The sequence below is a fragment of the Bombina bombina genome, chromosome 10 (genome assembly GCF_027579735.1).
Source record: "Bombina bombina isolate aBomBom1 chromosome 10, aBomBom1.pri, whole genome shotgun sequence".
NCBI classification, from domain to species: domain Eukaryota; kingdom Metazoa; phylum Chordata; class Amphibia; order Anura; family Bombinatoridae; genus Bombina; species Bombina bombina.
The window spans coordinates 94,781,752-94,806,770 of NC_069508.1; the positions used below are offsets into that span (position 1 = coordinate 94,781,752).

Genomic DNA, 25,019 nt, shown 5'->3' on the forward strand with positions numbered 1-25,019 from the left:
ACCAGAGATTCTCTTCTCTGGTGGCTTTCTCGGGTCCATCTGTCCAAGGGCATGACCTTTCGCAGGCCAGATTGGACGATTGTAACAACAGATGCCAGCCTTCTAGGTTGGGGTGCAGTCTGGAACTCCCTGAAGGCTCAGGGATCGTGGACTCAGGAGGAGAAACTCCCAATAAATATTCTGGAGTTAAGAGCAATATTCAATGCTCTTCTAGCTTGGCCTCAGTTAGCAACACTGAGGTTCATCAGATTTCAGTCGGACAATATCACGACTGTGGCTTACATCAACCATCAAGGGGGAACCAGGAGTTCCCTAGCGATGTTAGAAGTCTCAAAGATAATTCGCTGGGCAGAGTCTCACTCTTGCCACCTGTCAGCGATCCACATCCCAGGCGTGGAGAACTGGGAGGCGGACTTTCTAAGTCGCCAGACTTTTCATCCTGGGGAGTGGGAACTTCATCTGGAGGTGTTCGCTCAACTGATTCATCGTTGGGGCAAACCAGAACTGGATCTCATGGCGTCTCGCCAGAACGCCAAGCTTCCTCTTTATGGATCCAGGTCCAGGGACCCGGGAGCGGCGCTGATAGATGCCCTAGCAGCCCCTTGGGTTTTCAACATGGCTTATGTGTTTCCACCGTTTCCGCTGCTGCCTCGACTGATTGCCAAGATCAAACAGGAGAGAGCATCGGTGATTCTGATAGCGCTTGCGTGGCCACGCAGGACCTGGTATGCAGACCTAGTGGACATGTCGTCCTGTCCACCATGGTCTCTGCCCCTGAGGCAGGACCTTCTAATACAAGGTCCTTTCAACCATCCAAATCTAATTTCTCTGAAGCTGACTGCATGGAGATTGAACGCTTGATCCTATCAAAGCGTGGCTTCTCAGAGTCAGTTATTGATTCCTTAATACAGGCACGGAAGCCTGTTACCAGAAAAATCTACCATAAGATATGGCGTAAATACTTATATTGGTGCGAATCCAAGAGTTACTCATGGAGTAAGATTAGGATTCCTAGGATATTGTCTTTTCTACAAGAGGGTTTGGAAAAGGGCTTATCTGCTAGTTCGTTAAAGGGACAGATTTCTGCTCTGTCTATTCTTTTGCACAAGCGTCTGGCAGAAGTTCCAGACGTCCAGGCTTTTTGTCAGGCTTTGGCCAGGATTAAGCCTGTGTTTAAAACTGTTGCTCCTCCGTGGAGCGTAAACTTGGTTCTTAAAGTTCTTCAAGGTGTTCCGTTTAAAACCCCTTCATTCCATTGATATTAAGCTTTTATCTTGGAAAGTTCTGTTTTTGATGGCTATTTCCTCGGCTCGAAGAGTCTCTGAGTTATCTGCCTTACATTGTGACTCTCCTTATCTGATTTTCCATTCAGACAAGGTAGTTCTGCATACTAAACCTGGGTTTTTACCTAAGGTGGTTTCTAACAGGAATATCAATCAAGAGATTGTTGTCCCATCATTGTGCCCTAATCCTTCTTCAAAGAAGGAACGTCTTTTGCATAATCTGGACGTAGTCCGTGCCCTGAAGTTCTATTTACAGGCAACTAAAGATTTTCGTCAAACTTCTTCCCTGTTTGTCTTTTACTATGGACAGAGGAGAGTTCAAAAAGCTTTTTGCAACCTCTCTCTCCTTTTGGCTTCGTAGCATAATACGCTTAGCCTATGAGACTGCTGGACAGCAGCCCCCTGAAAGAATTACAGCTCATTCCACTAGAGCTGTGGCTTCCACCTGGGCCTTTAAGAATGAGGCCTCTGTTGAACAGATTTGCAAGGCTGCGACTTGGTCTTCGCTTCACACCTTTTCAAAATTTTACAAATTTGACACTTTTGCTTCTTCGGAGGCTGTTTTTGGGAGAAAGGTTCTACAGGCAGTGGTTCCTGCCTTGTCCCTCCCATCATCCGTGTACTTTAGCTTTGGTATTGGTATCCCACAAGTAATGGATGATCCGTGGACTGGATACACTTAAGAAGAGAAAACATAATTTATGCTTACCTGATAAATTTATTTCTCTTGTAGTGTATCCAGTCCACGGCCCGCCCTGTCTTTTCAAGGCAGATCTAAATTTTAAATTAAAACTCCAGTCACCACTGCACCCTATGGTTTCTCCTTTCTTGTTTGTTTCGGTCGAATGACTGGATATGACATGTGAGGGGAGGAGCTATATAGCAGCTCTGCTGTGGGTGATCCTCTTGCAACTTCCTGTTGGGAAGGGAATATATCCCACAAGTAATGGATGATCCGTGGACTGGATACACTACAAGAGAAATAAATTTATCAGGTAAGCATAAATTATGTTTTTTTATTGATTGCAATCCAATATACAGGTACAGCAGAAGACATAATAGCAGCAAAAAAGAAAAAAGATACGTAATAAACACATCTGCATATCTTTAACCTCAGAAATTTAGAAGATGCCTTCTTATTTATACATATGCTTTTGGATTAACAATTTTTTGAACCTGAAAATAAAAGAAAAGAAAAAAAGAAAAAGAGAGGGAAGAGAAAAAAAAAAAAAAAAAAACGAATTCCCCCCTGTCTCCCAGGAGCCCAGTCCCTAGCCCATATGGTATAATTCAGGAGCAATAACCTTTAAGATATTTAATGACCCTTAGTATACTTCTCTGTAAAGTGAGATCCAAGATGCTGGAAATTCACCAAGTAATACTAATTCTGCAAAGCTATCAGAGCTCAAGAAGGGATTCAATATGCATCTTTGGACTTGGGCGGGATATGTTTTAATTATGGGGAGCCATCTTATTGGAAATGTTTTAATTTTTTTTTCCCCTGCTAATTGCATATGAAAAGATTCAAATATAATTTGGTTTTGTATTTCTTTAATAAAGAGTGGAAAACTAGGGGCTGTTTTTCCCTTCCATGTTTTCAATATTAAGTGTCTAGTCAGTAAGATTATTGTATTAAGTACATTTTCGTGTAGAGCTTGATTATTTGTATGATTTTTAAGAAATATAATCTCTTCTAACCCAATAGTAATGTCAACCCTAAAGGTTTTATTAAGCCAAAAAATAATCTTTCTCTTGTTAAGTGTATCCAGTCCACGGATCATCCATTACTTATGGGATATTAACTCCTCCCCAACAGGAAGTGCAAGAAGATTCGCCCAGCAGAGCTGCTATATAGCTCCTCCCCTAACTGCCATTACCAGTCATTCTCTTGCACCCAACGACTAGATAGGATGTGTGAGAGGACTATGGTGATTATATTTAGTTTTATACCTTCAATCAAAAGTTTGTTATTTTATAATAGCACCGGAGTGTGTTATTCCTTCTCTGGTAGAATTTGAAGAATCTACCTGAGTTTTTACTATGATTTTAGCCGGCGTAGTTAAGATCATATTGCTGTTTCTCGGCCATCTGAGGAGAGGTAAACTTCAGATCAGGGGACAGCGGGCAGATTAATCTGCAAAGAGGTATGTAGCAGCTTATTATTTTCTGACAATGGAATTGATGAGAAAATTCTGCCATACCGATATAATGTAAACTCAGCCTTAAATGCAGTAGCAGCAGCTGGTATCAGGCTGTCATGTATGTATATTTTACACTTCAGTATTCTGGGGAATGGCACTTCACTGGAATTATACTGTGTGCATAAGACTTTAGCCTAATTTGCAGGGACTGGCAACAGGCTCTTTAATAACACTTAATTTATGTTAAACGTTTTTTGCTGGTATGTAAAATCGTTTCATTTTCTGAGGTACTGGGTGAATAAAATGTTTTGGGCATTATTTTTTCCACTTGGCAGTTGTTTTATTTAATTTATGACAGTTTACTGATCTCTCTCACTGTTGTGTGTGAGGGGGAGGTCAAAAAATTCAGTCAGAAGCTCATTGTATTTCCTGCATGATCCGGTTCATCTCTACAGAACTCAGGGGTCTTCAAAACTTGTTTTGAGGGAGGTAATCATTCACAGCAGAGCTGTGAGATTGTAGTTGACTGTGATAAAAAACGTTTATTTCTGTAACTTTTTTTTTTCTGCTATCAGGGTTAGTTATCCTTCGCTAATGGGAACAAGCCTTTGCTAAAATTGTGTTTTTTACAAAGATTTGATGCTATAACCTTTTCAGTTTATTAACTTTCAACTGTCATAACTCTTTCTATGCTTCTTATAGGCACAGTACGTTTTCATATTATAGTAAATTACTTGAAAAGTATTTCCAAGTTGCTAGTTTATTTGCTAGTGTGTTAAACATGTCTGATTCAGAGGAAGACATCTGTGCTATATGTGCTAATGCCAAAGTGGAGCCCAATAGAAATTTATGTACTAACTGTATTGATGCTACTTTAAATAAAAGTCAATCTGTACAAATTGAACACATTTCACCAAACAACGAGGGGAGAGTTATGCCGACTAACTCGCCTCACGTGTCAGTACCTGCATCTCCCGCTCGGGGGGTGCGTGATATTGTGGCGCCGAGTACATCTGGGCGGCCATTACAAATCACATTACAGGATATGGCTACTGTTATGACTGAAGTTTTGGCTAAATTACCAGAACTAAGAGGTAAGCGTGATCACTCTGGGGTGAGAACAGAGTGCGCTGATAATGTTAGGGCCATGTCAGATACTGCGTCACAACTTGCAGAACATGAGGACGGAGAGCTTCATTCTGCGGCTGACGGTTCTGATCTAAACAGATTGGATTCAGATATTTCAAATTTTAAATTTAAGCTGGAAAACCTCCGTGTATTACTAGGGGAGGTGTTAGCGGCTCTGAATGATTGTAACACAGTTGCAATACCAGAAAAAATGTGTAGGTTGGATAAATATTTTGCGGTACCGTCGAGTACTGACGTTTTTCCTATACCTAAGAGACTTACTGAAATTGTTACTAAAGAGTGGGATAGACCCGGTGTGCCGTTCTCACCCCCTCCGATATTTAGAAAGATGTTTCCAATAGACACCACCACACGGGACTTATGGCAAACGATCCCTAAGGTGGAGGGAGCAGTTTCTACTTTAGCTAAGCGTACCACTATCCCGGTGGAGGATAGCTGTGCCTTTTCAGATCCAATGGATAAAAAGTTAGAGGGTTACCTTAAGAAAATGTTTGTTCAACAAGGTTTTATATTGCAACCCTTTGCATGCATTGCGCCTGTCACGGCTGCAGCAGCATTTTGGTTTGAGTCTCTGGAAGGGACACTTGAATCAGCTCCATTAGATGAGATTACACACAGGCTTAAAGCTCTTAAGTTAGCTAACTCATTTATTTCAGATGCCGTAGTACATTTAACTAAGCTTACGGCTAAGAATTCCGGATTCGCCATTCAGGCGCGCAGAGCACTGTGGCTAAAATCCTGGTCAGCTGACATTACTTCTAAGTCTAAATTTCTTAATATACCTTTCAAAGGGCAGACCTTATTCGGGCCCGGATTGAAAGAAATTATCGCTGACATTACAGGAGGTAAAGGCCATGCCCTGCCTCAAGACAGAGCCAAACCTAAGGCTAGACAATCTAATTTTCGTTCCTTTCGGAATTTCAAAGCAGGAGCAGCATCAACTTCCTCTGCTCCAAAACAAGAAGGATCTGTTGCTCGCTACAGACAAGGCTGGAGACCTAACCAGTCCTGGAACAAGGGCAAGCAGGCCAGGAAACCTGCTGGTGCCCCTAAAACAGCATGAATTGAGGGCCCCCGATCCGGGAACGGATCTAGTGGGGGGCAGACTTTCTCTCTTCGCCCAGGCTATGGCAAGAGATGTCCAGGATCCCTGGGCGCTAGAGATAATATCTCAGGGATACCTTCTGGACTTCAAATACTCTCCCCCAAGAGAGAGATTTCATCTGTCAAGGTTGTCAACAAACCAAATAAAGAAAGAGGCGTTTCTACGCTGCGTACAAGAGCTTTTATTAATGGGAGTAATCCATCCAGTTCCACGGTCGGAACAGGGACAAGGGTTTTACTCAAATCTGTTTGTGGTTCCCAAAAAAGAGGGAACTTTCAGGCCAATCCTGGATTTAAAGATCCTAAACAAATTCCTAAGAGTTCCATCGTTCAAAATGGAGACTATTCGGACAATTTTACCCATGATCCAAAAGGGTCAGTACATGACCACAGTGGATTTAAAGGATGCTTACCTTCACATACCGATTCACAAAGATCATTACCGGTATCTAAGGTTTGCCTTTCTAGACAGGCATTACCAGTTTGTAGCTCTTCCATTCGGATTGGCTACGGCTCCGAGAATCTTCACAAAGGTTCTGGGTGCTCTTCTGGCGGTACTAAGACCGCGAGAAATTGCGGTAGCTCCGTACCTAGACGACATTCTGATACAAGCTTCAAGCTTTCAAACTGCCAAGTCTCATACAGAGTTAGTACTGGCATTTCTAAGGTCGCATGGATGGAAGGTGAACGAAAAGAAGAGTTCTCTCTTTCCACTCACAAGAGTTCCCTTCTTGGGGACTCTTATAGATTCTGTAGAAATGAAGATTTACCTGACAGAAGACAGGTTAACAAAGCTTCAAAATGCATGCCGTGTCCTTCATTCCATTCAACACCCGTCAGTAGCTCAATGCATGGAGGTGATCGGCTTAATGGTAGCAGCAATGGACATAGTACCCTTTGCACGTCTACATCTCAGACCGCTGCAATTGTGCATGCTAAGTCAGTGGAATGGGGATTACTCAGACTTGTCCCCTACTCTGAATCTGGATCAAGAGACCAGAAATTCTCTTCTATGGTGGCTTTCTCGGCCACATCTAGCTTTGGTATTGGTATCCCATAAGTAATGGATGATCCGTGGACTGGATACACTTAACAAGAGAAAACATAATTTATGCTTACCTGATAAATTTATTTCTCTTGTAGTGTATCCAGTCCACGGCCCGCCCTGTCACTTTAAGGCAGGTAATTTTTCCATTAAACTACAGTCGCCACTGTACCCTATGGTTTTCCTTTCTCTGCATGTTTTCGGTCGAATGACTGGTAATGGCAGTTAGGGGAGGAGCTATATAGCAGCTCTGCTGGGTGAATCCTCTTGCACTTCCTGTTGGGGAGGAGTTAATATCCCATAAGTAATGGATGATCCGTGGACTGGATACACTACAAGAGAAATAAATTTATCAGGTAAGCATAAATTATGTTTTTTCCAGAATTGATTAATCTTGGGGCAACGTCCAAACATGTGCAGGGTATCTGCTTTTAAATACATACAACGTGGGCAGGAAAATGTTCGTGATGTGAACATTGTTCTTAATCTAGATGGGGTATAGTAATAGTTATTCAGCAGCTTCATGTGTGATTCTTTCCAATTCATTGAGATCTTACATTTACTCAGGGCTAGAAAGCTTGTCTTTATTTTTTCATGGTTCATATCAGGGAAATAGTGTATCCAAGTATCAGATATTTTATCTAAAATAATTTGACTTTGTTTAGCCAACATTATATTATATATTAATGAGATTGACGATGTTCCACCTGAGAATTTTTGTATATATGTTCTAATATCAGACCATGCACCACATCTATCCAAGATCCAATCTTTACTACCAATAAAATGCCGTACTTGTAAGTAAGCAAAGAGACTATTTCTGGGAAGTCCAAATTGCCTTACAAGTGATTCAAATGAAAGTGCCTGACCAGAGTCTAGTAGTATTTGATAGACATATTTCAAACCCTTTTCTTCCCAGTTTTTAAATATTACCTGGGTATTTCCAGGAATGAATTCCGCGTTGCCTCTTATTGGGAGATATTCGGAAAACAAATAGTTTGCTTTAATTAAATGACAGAATTTGCGCCATGCTGTCAATATATTATTAAAAGATATTAAGTTACGTATACTAATCGGGATTTCACCTGGGGAATTATGTAAAATAGCTTTAAGTGAATAAGGATAAATCATATAGCTTTCAAGATCAGTTGCAAAAAACCAATTGGTTTCTGATAACCAGTCAAATGCAATTTTGACCAAAGCGGCCAGGTTATACAGACTAATATTGGGTAGCGCAAGGCCCGCAGTATCACGTTTTTGAGTCAATTTATTGAGAAATACGTGCTTTCTTACCATGCCATATGAACTTACTAAACATGGCATTTATCTTATTAATATCTGATTTATAATATGCTTCTAGTAAATGAATTACTGGTTATCAGCGACGTAAACATACATGCTATACAAGCGCCACACCAGTTTAGAGAGTCAGCAATGGCTTGTATGACACAGATTTAAGGGATAGTCTACTCCAGATTTTTTTGTGGTTTAAAACGATAGATAATCCCTTTATTACCCATTCCCTAGTTTTGCATAACCAACATGGTTGTATTAATATACTTTTTACCTCTGTGATTACCTTGTATCTAAGCCTCTTAAGACTTCCTCCTTATTTCAGTGTTTTTTACAGGCTTGCATTTAACCAATCAGTGCTCCACAGGAGTGAGCACAATGTTATCTATGGCACATATGAACTAGCGCTGTCTAGCTGTAAAAAAAAAAAACCTGTCAAAATGCACTGAGATAAGAGGTGGCCTTCAAGGGCTTAGAAACTAGCATATGAGCCTACCTAGGTTTAGCTTTCAACAAAGAATACTAAGAGAACAAAGCAATGTTAAAAGTAAATTGGAAAGTTGTTTAAAATCGCATGCCCTATCTGAATCATTAAAGTTTAATTTTGACTAGACTGTCCCTTTTAAATCTTCACTGATGGAATACAGAGTACCGCCCGCTTTCTGAAAAGGCATATCCTACTAAGAGCCTGTTGATGATTAGTTGCTTCACACATATTTTACTTGTCATTGACTGACCAGATGTGTTCAGTCAGGTTCTAGTAATTCATTGCTCTTCTGGACCTAACTTTAACTATTTGTTTAACACATTTGCAGGGTTTAAACTCGGTTATATTGGAGAATAATACAGTACATATTTTGCTTGAACACAGAGTATTTTCATTTGTATTTTTATGTCCTTTAACTATCATACTGTTCATATGGTGGCACACAAAGCTGTAGTTACTAATGGTTGTGAACTTAATTATTTTGTAATTTTTTTTTCTTTCCTGTAGGACCAGCTTGAAATAACTCGAAGAGAAAATAATGCTCTTCAAGAAAGAGACCGTCAACTGCAATGCAAGAATCGGAGCTTGCTGCAGTTGCTGAAGAATGAGAAAGAAGAGGTTAGTAATGCTTATTGATAAAGGGGCTCTTGCTGATAGGACTATGTGTGTGTGTATGTATCAGTGACGTGCAGTGAGGTCAGAGACTGGTGAGGCACTAGATATGATATACCGGAGAAACACATGTACAGAGGGCCGCAAGTACCCCCAAGAGGGCAGGTTTAAATGATAGCTGAACCAGTGCACAGGTGACATAATCAGGTGATGGGTGAGAGCAAGTTAGTAACCACTGAGTTACTGATCAGCTGATTACTTCACCTGTGCACTGATTCATCTATAATGAAAACCTGGCCTGTTGGGGGTGCTTGAGGACCATTGTTGAGAAACACTGCACTAAAGCACCATCTCATCGGAAATGTATTGATTACCTGGAGAATAAAGCACACATACTCTGCTCACTGACACCCACACACACTCTGCTCACATACACACTCACACAATTCTGTGGCACAGTGCCAGTTACTAAGCAATTAGAATGATACACACTCTTCTTTACTCACTACTGTATTGTAAAAATAGAAATAATTTACCATACAAGTTTTACACAAAGGACAAGTTGTCAATACTGCCAACACAGCTGCTGCAATATGGTGTTCAAGAAACGCACGTGCACATCCCACTTAGGTATGCTCTTCAACAAAGGAGACCAAAGGATACCAAAAGAATGAAGTACATAATAATAAAGTAAAATAGAAAGTTTATTTTTTTGTGTGCAATTTCTATCTGAATGATGGAAATGGAATTATGACTTTCATGTTCCTTTCAAAAACTAATTTGATTTGCTGACATGGGGCCAGTAACAGTTAATGCTAATTCTCAAAATATAAATAACTAGAAAAGTCTATTAAAATAGCATGCTCTACCTCAATCATGAAAGTTTAATTTTAAATGTCTCCCTTTGACTATGTGTTTAACCAGTTACTTTACAGTGGCATTATTTCTAAAAACATTTAACTGCAATAATTACATATATTTTTTAAATGACTCGTCTCCTTTTTATTAATATAAACTTGTATAAAAGCAGCACATATTAAAAACACAATGCAACAGCTTTCAATTGATTTGTGAATTACAAGTTAACAGCAGTCTTTAAATAAATGGAGACACAGAGAAAAATAAAAATAGATACTGCATCCTCTGAGCAGACATAACATATATGGAGTTTGTACCTAATTAAATCAAATAACCATGAAAAGGGAGGCTTAGCAATATTCAATGTCAAACTTTAGTTTAAATAATGTGGACACTGCACACTTAACTTCAAACTCTGGGTTTTAAATTATGGATTTAAATTTGAATTGACCCTTTGACTTCCTGTCAGTATTGGGTTATTGCTCACTTACTGTCCCCCCTGTTAATGAGCTGTATCTGAACACAATTTGTGAATCACAAGAGATGTAGAATACTACTTTACTCTTCTGCTTGGTGTCATCTGTTCTTAGGTTACCTCAGCTTCCAGTTGTGTCACATGACCCTGCTCACTGCATCCTCCTTCTGATTAATCTATATATCCTTCACTTGCTAGGAGGCATCAAGAGGGGTGCCTCCTATTGGTACCAATTTCTGCTGCTAATATATATACAGAACACAGGTGGCGCTGCAGCACAGCTTTTCCTTTGACCCATGTACTGCAATGGAGAGAAGCTTTCCTGTACCTGCCTCTCCATAGCATTACATGGGGGGAAAATATTTTTTGGGGACTTTTTGTTTTAATTAAAATTTAATTAAGCTTTGGCCACATATGGCAGGGTAGACACTGCCTCCCCTGCCTCCTATGAGTGCACGTCCCTGGTATGTATATATTTACTTATAGGCAGTGATGACATCACTGCTTGAGAAGCAGTGAGGTCGTCGGTAAGCAGAGCCTCAACTGGGCTGTGAATAAAAAACATTCTCCAGTGGTTGGCTGCTTTTTAGGTGTCCTCACTGTGAGGAGGAACAAAGCTATAGATACACTGCATAGCAGAGTCTGTTTTTTAACTCATTATGATGTCACCTAAAGGACCACCTCCCACTGGAGTATAATTATTGTTTCCAAGGAGAGCTGAGGCTCAGTTTTGCCTCCCAGTGGTGATGCCTTCCACCAAATAATTTTTGTCACAGTATAACCAAGGCCTTGTTCCGCCTCCTGATTAAATGAATAGAATAGTCAAAAATGAAATGTGCATTACAAATTGAAATATAAGTGTGTGTATATGTATGTGTGTGTGTGTGTATATGTATATATATATGTATATGTATGTGTATATATATATATATATATATATATATATATATATATATATATATATATATATATATATATATATATATATATATATATATATATATATATATATATATATATGTATGTGTACCCAGCACAAAACTACAAAAAACATGCAGTAAATGTAATTTTCTTTTTAATGACACGAAGAGTCCACGGATCATCTAATTACTATTGGGAATACCACTCCTGCCCAGCAGGAGGCAGCAAAGAGCACCACAGCAAAGCTGTTAAATATCACCTCCCTTCCCTCCCACCCCAATCATTCTCTTTGCCTACGTTAAGAGCAAGGAGGTGGTAAATTTAAGTGTTAGAAAAGATTCTTCAATCAAGAGTTTATTATTTCTCCTGTTAAGTGTAGTCAGTCCACGGGTCATCCATTACCTATGGGATTATAACTCCTCCCTAACAGGAAGTGCAAGAGGATCACCCAAGCAGAGCTGCTATATAGCTCCTCCCCTCTACGTCATACCCAGTCATTCTCTTGCACCTAACTAATAGATAGGACGTGTGAGAGGACTGTGGTTGTTAAACTTAGTTTTTATTTCTTCAATCAAAAGTTTGTTATTTTAAACGGCACCGGAGTGTGTTGTTTTTTCTCAGGCAGCATTAGAAGAAGAATCTACCTGAGTTTTGTGTATGATCTTAGCGGACGTAACTAAGATCCATTTGCTGTTCTCGGCCATTCTGAGGAGCGAGGTAACTTCAGAACAGGGGACAGCGGGCAGGTTCACCTGCAAGGAGGTATGTTGCAGTATATTATTTTCTAAGGAATGGAATTGACTGAGAAAATACTGCTAATGCCGATGTAATGTAAGTACAGCCTTAAATGCAGTAGTAGCAACTGGTATCAGGCTGATATGTATGTATGTTTACACTGAAGTATTTCTGGGGAATGGCACTTCACTAAGAAAATACTGTATACATATAACTTTTAGCCTATTCTGCAGTGAGAGCGGCTAGCAGCAGGCTTTTTAATAACATTTCATAATTTTATATTTAAAACGTTTACTGGCATGTTAATCGTTTATTTCTCTGAGGTACTTGGTGAAAAATTTTATGGGCATTAATTTCCACATGGCTGTCGTTTGTTATGAATAAAATCAGTTTACTGAGCTTCCCCACTGTTGTATTATGAGTGGGAGGGGCCTATTTTGGCACTTTATTGCGCAGTAGAAATTCAGTCACAGTCTGCCTTTTTCTCCCTGCATGATCTGGGACGTCTCTACAGAGCTCAGGGGTCTCCAAAACTAAATTTGAGGGAGGTAATCACTCACAGTAGACCTGTGAGACTGTGCTTTGACTGTGATAAAAACGTTTATTTTCAATTGTTATCCGTTTTTTTGGTATTAAGGGGTTAATCATCCATTTGCTAGAGGGTGCAATCCTTTGCTAACTTAATGCATTTACTGTGAAAATTTGGTTTCTATAACTAATCCGGTTCATTGTTATTTCAACTGTGACAGTTTTTGTGTGCTTCTTAAAGGCACAGTAACGTTTTTTATATTGCTTGTAAATTTATTTGAAAAGTATTTTCCAAGCTTGCTAGGCTAATTGCTAGTTTGTTTAAACATGTCTGACACAGAGGAATCTCTTTGTGCAATATGTTCAAAGGCCAATGTGGAGCCCAATAGAAATTTGTGTACTAATTGCATTGATGCTACTTTAAATAAAAGCCAATCTGTACATGTTAAGAAAATTTCACCAGACAACGAGGGGAAAGTTATGCCGACTAACTCTCCTCACGTGTCAGTACCTGCATCTCCCGCTCAGGAGGTGCGTGATATTGTGGCGCCAAGTACATCAGGGCGGCCATTACAAATCACTTTACAAGACATGGCTAATGTTATGACTGAAGTTTTATCTAAATTGCCAGAACTTAGAGGTAAACGCGACCACTCTGGGGTGAGAACAGAGTACGCTGATAATGTTAGAGCCATGTCTGATACTGCGTCACAATTGGCAGAACATGAAGACGGAGAGCTTCATTCTGTGGGTGACGGATCTGATCCAAATAAACTGGACTCAGACATTTCAAATTTTAAATTTAAGCTTGAGAACCTCCGTGTATTATTAGGGGAGGTATTAGCGGCTCTGAATGATTGTAACACGGTTGCAATCCCAGAGAAATTATGTAGGCTGGATAGATACTATGCGGTACCGGCGTGTACTGACGTTTTTCCTATACCTAAGAGGCTTACAGAGATTATTACCAAGGAGTGGGATAGGCCCGGTGTACCCTTTTCCCCCCCTCCTATATTTAGAAAAATGTTTCCAATAGACGCCACCACACGGGACCTATGGCAGACGGTCCCTAAGGTGGAGGGAGCAGTTTCTACTCTGGCTAAGCGTACCACTATCCCGGTGGAGGATAGCTGTGCCTTTTCAGATCCAATGGATAAAAAGTTAGAGGGCTACCTTAAGAAAATGTTTACTCAACAAGGTTTTATATTACAACCCCTTGCATGCATTGCGCCTGTCACGGCTGCGGCGGCATTCTGGTTTGAGTCTCTAGAAGAGACCATTAGCTCAGTTCCATTGGATGAAATTATAGACAAGCTTAGAGTCCTTAAGCTAGCTAATTCATTTATTTCTGATGCCGTAGTACATTTAACTAAGCTTACGGCTAAGAATTCCGGATTCGCCATTCAGGCGCGCAGAGTGCTGTGGCTAAAATCCTGGTCAGCCGATGTGACTTCTAAATCTAAATTGCTTAACATACCTTTCAAAGGGCAAACATTATTCGGGCCCGGTTTGAAAGAAATTATCGCTGACATTACTGGAGGTAAGGGCCATGCCCTGCCTCAAGACAGAGCCAAACCAAGGGCTAGACAGTCTAATTTTCGTGCCTTTCGCAACTTCAAGGCAGGAGCAGCATCAACTTCCTCCGCTCCAAAACAGGAAGGAACTGTTGCTCGCTACAGACAGGGCTGGAAACCTAACCAGACCTGGAACAAGGGCAAGCAGGCCAGAAAACCTGCTGCTGCCCCTAAGACAGCATGAAGTGAGGACCCCCAATCCGGAAACGGATCTAGTAGGGGGCAGACTTTCTCTCTTCGCCCAGGCTTGGGCAAGAGATGTCCAGGATCCCTGGGCGTTAGAGATCATATCTCAGGGATATCTTCTGGACTTCAAAGCTTCTCTTTCAAAAGGGAGATTTCATCTTTCAAGGTTGTCAGCAAACCAGATAAAGAAAGAGGCGTTTCTACGCTGTGTACAAGATCTTTTACTAATGGGAGTGATCCACCCGGTTCCGCGGTCGGAACACGGACAGGGGTTTTACTCAAATCTGTTTGTGGTTCCCAAGAAAGAAGGAACCTTCAGACCAATCTTGGATTTAAAGATCCTAAACAAATTCCTAAGAGTTCCATCGTTCAAAATGGAAACTATTCGGACAATCTTACCCATGATCCAAAAGGGTCAGTACATGACCACAGTGGATTTAAAGGATGCCTACCTTCACATACCGATTCACAAAGATCATTACCGGTACCTAAGGTTTGCCTTCCTAGACAGGCATTACCAGTTTGTAGCTCTTCCCTTCGGGTTAGCTACTGCTCCAAGAATCTTTACAAAGGTTCTGGGTTCTCTTCTGGCGGTACTAAGACCGCGAGGAATATCGGTAGCTCCGTACCTAGACGACATTCTGATACAAGCGTCAAGTTTCCAAACTGCCAAGTCTCATACAGAGTTAGTACTGGCATTTCTAAGGTCACATGGGTGGAAAGTGAATGAAGAAAAGAGTTCTCTATTGCCACTCACAAGAGTTCCCTTCTTAGGGACTCTTATAGATTCTGTAGAAATTAAAATTTACCTGACAGAGGACAGGTTAACAAAACTTCTAAATGCTTGCCGTGTCCTTCATTCCATTCCACACCCGTCAGTGGCTCAATGCATGGAGGTAATCGGCTTAATGGTAGCGGCAATGGACATAGTACCCTTTGCACGCCTGCATCTCAGACCACTGCAATTGTGCATGCTAAGTCAGTGGAATGGGGATTACTCAGATTTGTCCCCTATGCTGAATCTGGATCAAGAGACCAGAAATTCTCTTCTATGGTGGCTCTCTCAGCCACATCTGTCCAAGGGGATGCCCTTCAGCAGGCCAGATTGGACGATTGTAACAACAGATGCCAGCCTTCTAGGTTGGGGCGCTGTCTGGAATTCCCTGAAGACTCAGGGATCATGGACTCAGGAGGAGAGTCTCCTTCCCATAAATATTCTGGAATTAAGAGCAGTTTTCAATGCCCTTCTGGCTTGGCCTCAGTTAGCAACTCTGAGGTTCATCAGGTTTCAGTCGGACAACATCACGACTGTGGCTTACATCAACCATCAGGGAGGGACAAGGAGTTCCCTAGCGATGATGGAAGTCTCAAAGATAATTCACTGGGCAGAGTCTCACTCTTGCCACCTATCAGCGATCCACATCCCAGGCGTGGAGAACTGGGAGGCGGATTTTCTAAGTCGCCAGACTTTTCATCCGGGGGAGTGGGAACTTCATCCGGAGGTCTTTGCCCAAATACTTCGGCGTTGGGGCAAACCAGATCTGGATCTCATGGCGTCTCGCCAGAACGCCAAACTTCCTTGTTACGGATCCAGGTCCAGGGACCCTGGAGCGGTTCTGATAGATGCTCTAATAGCACCTTGGGCCTTCAACATGGCTTATGTGTTTCCACCCTTCCCGATGCTTCCTCGATTGATTGCCAGGATCAAACAGGAGAGAGCATCGGTGATTCTAATAGCGCCTGCGTGGCCACGCAGGACCTGGTATGCAGACCTAGTGGACATGTCGTCCTGTCCGCCATGGTCTCTACCTCTGAGACAGGACCTTCTGGTTCAGGGTCCTTTCAAACATCCAAATCTAATTTCTCTGAGGCTGACTGCATGGAGATTGAACGCTTGATTCTATCAAAGCGTGGATTCTCGGAGTCAGTGATTGATACCTTAATACAGGCTAGGAAGCCTGTTACCAGGAAAATTTACCATAAAATATGGCGCAAATACTTGCATTGGTGCGAATCCAAGAGTTACTCATGGAGTAAGGTTAGGATTCCTAGGATATTGTCTTTTCTACTAGAAGGTTTAGAAAAGGGTTTATCCGCTAGTTCATTAAAGGGACAGATCTCAGCTTTGTCCATCCTTTTACACAAACGTCTGTCAGAAGTTCCAGACGTTCAGGCTTTTTGTCAGGCTTTGGCCAGGATTAAGCCTGTGTTTAAAACTGTTGCTCCGCCATGGAGCTTAATCTTAGTTCTTAACGTTTTACAGGGTGTTCCGTTTGAACCCCTTCATTCCATTGATATCAAGTTGTTATCTTGGAAAGTTCTGTTTTTAATGGCTATTTCCTCGGCTCGAAGAGTCTCGGAGTTATCTGCCTTACATTGTGATTCTCCTTATCTGATTTTCCATTCAGACAAGGTAGTTCTGCGTACTAAACCTGGGTTCTTACCTAAGGTGGTTTCTAACAGGAATATCAATCAAGAGATTGTTGTTCCATCATTGTGCCCTAACCCTTCCTCAAAGAAGGAACGACTTCTGCACAATCTGGACGTTGTCCGTGCCCTAAAATTTTATTTGCAGGCAACTAAAGATTTTCGACAAACTTCTTCCCTGTTTGTCGTTTATTCTGGACAGAGGAGAGGTCAAAAGGCTTCGGCTACCTCTCTCTCCTTCTGGCTTCGTAGCATAATACGTTTAGCCTATGAGACTGCTGAACAGCAGCCTCCTGAAAGAATTACAGCTCATTCTAGCAGAGCTGTGGCTTCCACTTGGGCCTTTAAAAATGAGGCCTCTGTTGAACAGATTTGCAAGGCTGCGACTTGGTCTTCACTTCACACTTTTTCCAAATTTTACAAATTTGACACTTTTGCTTCTTCGGAGGCTGTTTTTGGGAGAAAGGTTCTTCAGGCAGTGGTTCCTTCCGTGTAAAGATCCTGTCTGTCCCTCCCGTCATCCGTGTACTTTTAGCTTTGGTATTGGTATCCCATAGGTAATGGATGACCCGTGGACTGACTACACTTAACAGGAGAAAACAAAATTTATGCTTACCTGATAAATTCCTTTCTCCTGTAGTGTAGTCAGTCCACGGCCCGCCCTGTTTTTTATGGCAGGTCTAAATTTTAAATTATACTCCAGTCACCACTGCACCCTATAGTTTCTCCTTTCTCGTTTGGTTTTCGGTCGAATGACTGGGTATGACGTAGAGGGGGAGGAGCTATATAGCAGCTCTGCTTGGGTGATCCTCTTGCACTTCCTGTTAGGGAGGAGTTATAATCCCATAGGTAATGGATGACCCGTGGACTGACTACACTACAGGAGAAAGGAATTTATCAGGTAAGCATAAATTTTGTTTTTTAAAGTAGTACAAGATTGTGCTGCTTTGTCCTAGGGTGTAGCCGTAGTCCATATCAGTCTCTTCAGTAGAGCAGTGGTGGCTTTAGGACAATGGGAACCTGTGGGACATAATTCTCACTGTGCCTCCCATATACTGATGCTGCCCTATCTTGAAAGTCTGAGGGAGTTTTACTCAGTCTTTTCTCTTGTTTGACAGGTCTATGTGAAGGAGAAGACCTCTCAAACCTGGAGCTGCCTTGCTGTCCGGCAGATTAGGAGGTAAGTGCTTTCTTTATTTTCTGGGGCTGCAAGGAAAAAAGACTCAGAACAAGGGGCACTTTATTTCATATGGGAACTCATATAAAGGCTCAGGTATTGGGCTCTTTAGTGGGGACAGCACGCAGGCACTGGGGCTAGAAAACTTTATGCAAGGCATGTTGGTTGCATACTCGCAGCGGTTTTGCTTAGTAAGAATATACCGACCGGAAGAACACTTTTGTTACGCCCACGATGGGCGGATCCAGAGGAGGTGGTAATTTTCATTGCGCGCCTTTCCTTCCCTTCTGTTTTTGTCGGAAGGGGATGCAGTGCAACATCTTTGCTCATTTCATGCGTATGTTCTAACGGAGTCCGTTTTATCCATCTGAGTTCCAGATCTATCACTAAGAGTCGGCTCCTGCTCAGAGAGAACCGGGTCGTCAGGCAGGTAGACACCTCGGCTAAGCTCCAAAAACAAAGTGTCCAGCCGAGTCATACAAAGCACGAGATAAAAGTCAAAGGATTCTTTATTAGGGAAACCTGGGATAAAAACGTAATTTGCAGCAGAAACAAGCTGTCCTACGCATTTCGGCTGTCAGGCCTTATTCATAGACATGAATAGCATGATTACACTGACATTTAAATACCTTCTAAAAACAAATCATTGGCTGCTGCTTAATTACGGCACTTCCACACCTATACTTAAAGGGACATGGAAAACGGTCAATTTAAAGTAAAAGCCTTTGTTGAACATTATGATTGAAAAGTACCTATATACCAACAGCTTACATAAAGATAAGGGGCACTTAGGTAGGTGTACATATACACACACACACACACACACACACACACACACACACACACACACACACACACACGTGTAGTATAATCCCCCAAACTTTATATGGCTTAACTCATATCATGACCTTGAGACCTGTATACAATTTTAAGCTTATAGCTAAACAAACCTGCATTTAAAGGGACATTCACATAGCATAATTGAAATCAAAATCATTAATTTGACATTATAAATCGCAAATGTATACATATTATGGGCTCACAAAATGAGAAAGCAGTAAGATATGCATAAACAATGATAAACCATAAGCTACATGTGTCACTGCTTTAAAGTCTGTGTCCAGGTTAGGCCTTTGGCTGGGCAAACATTCTAGAAACCTAATGTACAGTGAGTGAAATGAGCATTCAGGTACTATATTTAAACAAAAGATATATGTGTATATATTTTGTAAGAAACAAAACAAGACCAAAAGAGGATATCACCATGTACCCTATATTTAAACTGTAGTTTGCTGGGTAATTATCAATCAATGTTGCCATTGATTAATAATGTCACCATCAATATTAAGGCCCTTTGGTCTTCTAGTTTGTAAAATGAAGATCCAGAAGGCCTCTCTGTATAAAAGTCTGTTGGTCCTGTTCCCACCCCTAGGGTGAGGATGAACATGTTCAATGACCTGCCAGCCACTTAAATGTGGATACATTCTTAGCATGTTGATGTATAAAATGTCTTGCAAGGTCAGAGACTTCTCTGTCATTACTAATATCATTAAGGTGCTCTCTTATTCTCACCCTACACTCTCGGGCGGAAAAACCTGTGTATTGGAGACCACAACTTGTACATTCAACCAAATAGACAACAAATGTTGTTCTATAATTAGAACAGTCAAGGTTGCATACCTTCTGAGTTTAGACAAACAAGTGAAAAAATGGAGCACCGAGTCCAGCAGGGGGACTTAAAAGTTAAATACTTTATTACAAAAACATGTGTTCAGGGTCCAGTGTCCCCCGGGGTAAAAACTGTGTAGGAAGGTAAAACAAAAAGAACATCAGGCTAACATATTTTGGCTCCCACGCCGTAATCTTAGCCTCATGTAAAACATTTCACAAGACAAGCACTTTAAAATACCTCCCTTCCTCTTCCATTGGTTATGGGATACACACCCCCTAACATTTGTGCCAACGGAAATACTCAGCATTTTTGATGTTCCCATTCGCTGGGTTACTCACACCCTCAAACTGCTGGGCCAATCAGAAAGTACCAGTGGAGAAAATTCCTCGCTCGCTGTCAATATCGCATTAGCGTGATTTTCAAAAGTAAACTAATGCTATTCACTTGATGTGAAGCGCTAACCCTCCGCTTACACGTAACTTACTGTACGTGCCGAAATGCACTCTGTACTAATAATTGTAACCTGCTGGAGAATGCGCCAACATATCCTGCCCAGTGTGTATAATACTTGCACCTCGCTCCTCTCGAGCTCATATAAAAAAATTACAGTGCTAAGTCACGCTTCAGCCTATTCACATTCATAAAGAAATTAGAAACATTTATATTAAGGATTGTAGTGCAGCATAAAAATAATAATGTACACACTCGGTGACTCAGCCGTCCATGCATTTGAACTGATTAAACTGTTAAGAGCTATAATGAACCAATACAGCCCATTGCATATGAGCCTATGGTTAAAGCCACAAGAAGTAAAATGAAACTCATATTTTGCCTAGGAATATTTGTAACGAATGGATTTACAGAAAAACAATTCTCAATTCACCTTGCCCATACAACCCGTGTGTGTCCACACATACTGGCAGCTTATCATATAGAGTTTACTCAAAAATGACTAAAAAAGAAAAATAGATACTGCCAAAGATATTCTGTGGAGACATACACAGGACATAGAAGCAATATTTATGGCGTCAGTCCATGTTTTTAGATTAAATGTTATATTCGTCATTGGCACCCCTGCGCCCTCAGCCAATGTGCACTAGTGAACCTAATATCGTCTGTAATGTGGGTACAGTGGTTACAGTGTGCACTAGTGAATCTAATATTGTTTATAGTGTAGATACCATAATCCCCTTATCTAGAGTCTCCAGATATTAGAGGGACCCTCTGTGAACTTGGTTAAATACTTTCAGGTTTCATTTGGATTTGTTCTACAGGTGGCAAGGGTTCTGATTTAACTCCATGGTCTACCCAATCACCAGACGTTTGAGGTCAAATTCAGAATTGAGGCCTACTGGAATCCTAGTTTTAAGTCTGAATATCCAGTATGCCTCCCTCTGCTAGTTTTCTAGCTCTGTCTTCACCCCTTTTTACGGGGGACTTTTTCTATGATGATGTTCCATTTGAAACTGCTCACGTCCTTGTGAAATTGTGAGAAATGATTAACGGTGTCGTGAGGGTCCCTGCTCTTATGTCAGCCAGGTGCTCTCTAATTCTGGCTCTGGCCTCCCTTGTACTGAGGCCTACATATTGTAGTGCACATTGATTACAGGAAATCACATAAATTATGTAAGTAGACCTGCAATTTAGGCACAATTTTATTGGGTGTCTTTCACCTGCCAATACATCATCTTGGCTCCAGTTTAATGGAATGCATCGTAACTACCAAGCATGTCTAGCATGTGCCAAAGTACAACTAGGGGATAGCTTTGAATGTCTGGCGACAGGTGAAATGCCCTGGTAGCTCACCATTTAACGATTGCTGGTCATAATAAAGCAAGTTGTGTTTCCTGATTGTGGATGGGGTTGCCCCTTTAAGAAGGGGAGGAGATAGACAAAAAGTTATTTTTTAAAAAAGAGGCCCAGTGGATAAGAAGGCTTGATACAATGTCTCCTAGGGGCCTCAATAGAGAGATCTCTTGGGGCACACTTATGTAAAGTAGGGCTGAGGTGAGTTGGATTCCTTTTTTAGTTTTGTATATATTTCATTATATTTTAGTTTATATAGTCTGGGTACATATTTGCATTTCATGTTCCTTTGTATAAAATGTATACGGTGCTCTTTATGTAATAACTGTTATGTGATGGATGCCTAAGGGGAATACTATTTATGCTATTGAGATACTGTATATATACGGAGTGAGTGGGACCTTTTTTTTTCAGTATGACCTATCAGCAGTCAGTAGTGCACACTTATTCTCCCCGTTATTACATCTGGGTATGACTCCTTGAGAAAGGGCGGAGTCCCAAAACGCGCCTCGGAGTGATGTCATCAGCAGGAGAGCCACGAGCTTCACGTGTTGTGTCCAAGTGTTGGTCTTCTAACAAAGTAACGGTGGATGATCTATACAGGTTGGGCTGCTAAAAGATACAAGTCAAGATTGGCGGTGGATGACCTGTGATAGATTGAATCGGATTGAACTACACGTTATTGAAGTGACCTCAAGTATACCAGAGACTCTCTGTTACAGGCACATTTGGTGTGAGAAGTTGTCGTATGAGAGGTACTATCTATTCTTGCTACGACCGCTATTACACTTGTATTTGACACACTGATACACATATACTGAACCCATTAATCTATGGACTTCCTCTTAATACATAAGTGGTTGGGTCAGTGTAGAAGCCGTGGCTGCAGGAGACAGGCTTCTGCTTACCTGGGATTGTTAAGGTGAATGGCCCAGCAACACCGGATATCTATATAACCTTGGAAATATATTATAAACAGACTCTCAGGGACTATGACATATTGCATTAACCTGCTTGCTCACCTGCTAATCCTGGACTGCTGGTGATTCTTTTCCCCCCTTGGGAGTGTTTATTGCTGCATATTTATTCTGCTGTATGTGTGCGATTATCTGGGGCCCTCTAACACTGCATTATTCTGCAATATTGTGTTTGATATGAACTAAATAATAAACATTACATTTACTGCATGTTTTGTGCTGGGATAATATATATTGATTGATTGAGGGGTAGTGACAGTACCTTATCCCATGCACTTGTGATCAGTCTATAGTCAAGCTGTGCTGTCACATTGAGAATTTGTATATTTTTGTAATTTACTTTCATTAGCAAAAATTATTTCTCTTGTAAGGTGTATCCAGTCCACGGATCATCCATTACTTGTGGGATATTCTCATTCCCAACAGGAAGTTGCAAGAGGACACCCACAGCAGAGCTGTAATATAGCTCCTCCCCTAACTGTCATAGCCAGTCATTCTCTTGCAACTCTCAACAAGCAAGGACGTTGTAGGAGAGAGGGGTTAAATATAGCTAGTTTATTTTCTTCAATCAAAATTTTATTTTTAAATAGTACCGGAGTTGTGCTATTTTATCTCAGGCAGTAAATAGAAGAAGAATCTGCCTGAGGTTTCTATGATCTTAGCAGGTTGTAACTAAGATCCATTGCTGTTCTCACATATGTCTGAGGGGATTACACAGATGAGGTAACTTCAGCGAGAGAATGGTGTGCAGTTTATTCTGCTATCAGGTATGTGCAGTTATAATTTTTTCTAGAGATGGAAAACACTAGAAAATGCTGCTGATACCGGATTAATGTAAGTTAAGCCTGAATACAGTGATTTAATAACGACTGGTATCATGCTTACTCCCAGGGGTAATACCCTTATGATATTGCAATATAAAACGTTTGCTGGCATGTTTAATCGTTTTTATATATGCTTTGGTGATAAAACTTTATTGGGGCCTAGTTTTTTCCACATGGCTGGCTTAAATTTTGACTAGAAACAGTTTCATGAGGCTTTCAACTGTTGTAGTATAAAAGTTACAGTTGGTGCAGTTAAAATTACAAACTGTGACATCCAGCTTCCCTCAAAGGCCCTCTGAATGCTATAGGACATCTCTAAAGGGCCCAAAGGCTTTCCAAAGTCGTTTATTGGGGAAGGTAGGGCCACAGCTTGCTGTGGCAGTTGGTTGTGACTGTTAAAAAACGTCTATTTCGTTTTTTTTGATCCAAGGGGTTAATCATCCATTTGCAAGTGGGTGCAATGCTCTGTTAGCCTATTATACACACTGTAAAAATGTTGTTTGATTTACTGCATTTTCTTTCATGTAATTAGCAAGAGTCCATGAGCTAGTGACGTATGGGATATACATTCCTACCAGGAGGGGCAAAGTTTCCCAAACCTTAAAATGCCTATAAATACACCCCTCACCACACCCACAATTCAGTTTTACAAACTTTGCCTCCGATGGAGGTGGTGAAGTAAGTTTGTGCTAGATTCTACGTTGATATGCGCTCCGCAGCAAGTTGGAGCCCGGTTTTCCTCTCAGCGTGCAGTGAATGTCAGAGGGATGTGAGGAGAGTATTGCCTATTTTGAATGCAGTGATCTCCTTCTACGGGGTCTATTTCATAGGTTCTCTGTTATCGGTCGTAGAGATTCATCTCTTACCTCCCTTTTCAGATCGACGATATACTCTTATATATACCATTACCTCTGCTGATTCTCGTTTCAGTACTGGTTTGGCTTTCTACAAACATGTAGATGAGTGTCCTGGGGTAAGTAAATCTTATTTTCTGTGACACTCTAAAGCTATGGTTGGGCACTTTGTTTATAAAGTTCTAAATATATGTATTCAAACATTTATTTGCCTTGACTCAGAATGTTCAACTTTCCTTATTTTTCAGACAGTCAGTTTCATATTTGGGATAATGCATTTGAATTAATCATTTTTTCTTACCTTCAAAAATTTGACTCTTTTTTCCCTGTGGGCTGTTAGGCTCGCGGGGGCTGAAAATGCTTCATTTTATTGCGTCATTCTTGGCGCGGATTTTTTTGGCGCAAAAATTATTTTCCGTTTCCGGCGTCATACGTGTCGCCGGAAGTTGTCATTTTTTTGACGTTATTTTGCGCCAAAAATGTCGGCGTTCCGGATGTGGCGTCATTTTGGCGCCAAAAGCATTTCGGCGCCAAATAATGTGGGCGTCTTGTTTGGCGCTAAAAAAATATGGGCGTCGCTTTTGTCTCCACATTATTTAAGTCTCATTATTTATTGCTTCTGGTTGCTAGAAGCTTGTTCACTGGCATTTTTTTCCCATTCCTGAAACTGTCATTTAAGGATTTTGATCAATTTGCTTTATATGTTTTTTCTATTACATATTGCAAGATGTTCCACGTTGCAACTGAGTCAGAAGTTACTTGAGGAAAATCACTGCCCGGGGCTGGAGCTACCAAGCTAAGTGTATCTGCTATAAATTTTTGGTACCTGTTTCTCCAGCTGTTGTTTGTATTGCATGTCATGACAAACTTTTTAATGCAGATAAAATTTCC

At 41.0% G+C, this 25,019-nt stretch overlaps 1 protein-coding gene across 1 annotated transcript in view; it reads left to right on the forward strand.

Moving 5' to 3' along the window:
* The window catches only part of LOC128640732 (afadin- and alpha-actinin-binding protein B-like), a 90,359-nt gene that overhangs the window by 58,617 nt on the left and 6,723 nt on the right, over positions 1–25,019 (forward strand). Inside the window, exons 5-6 of the mRNA XM_053693159.1 lie at positions 9,010–9,120; positions 17,937–17,998. Of these exons, the coding sequence (XP_053549134.1) occupies positions 9,010–9,120; positions 17,937–17,998 (173 nt within the window). The remainder of the gene's footprint in view (positions 1–9,009; positions 9,121–17,936; positions 17,999–25,019) is intronic.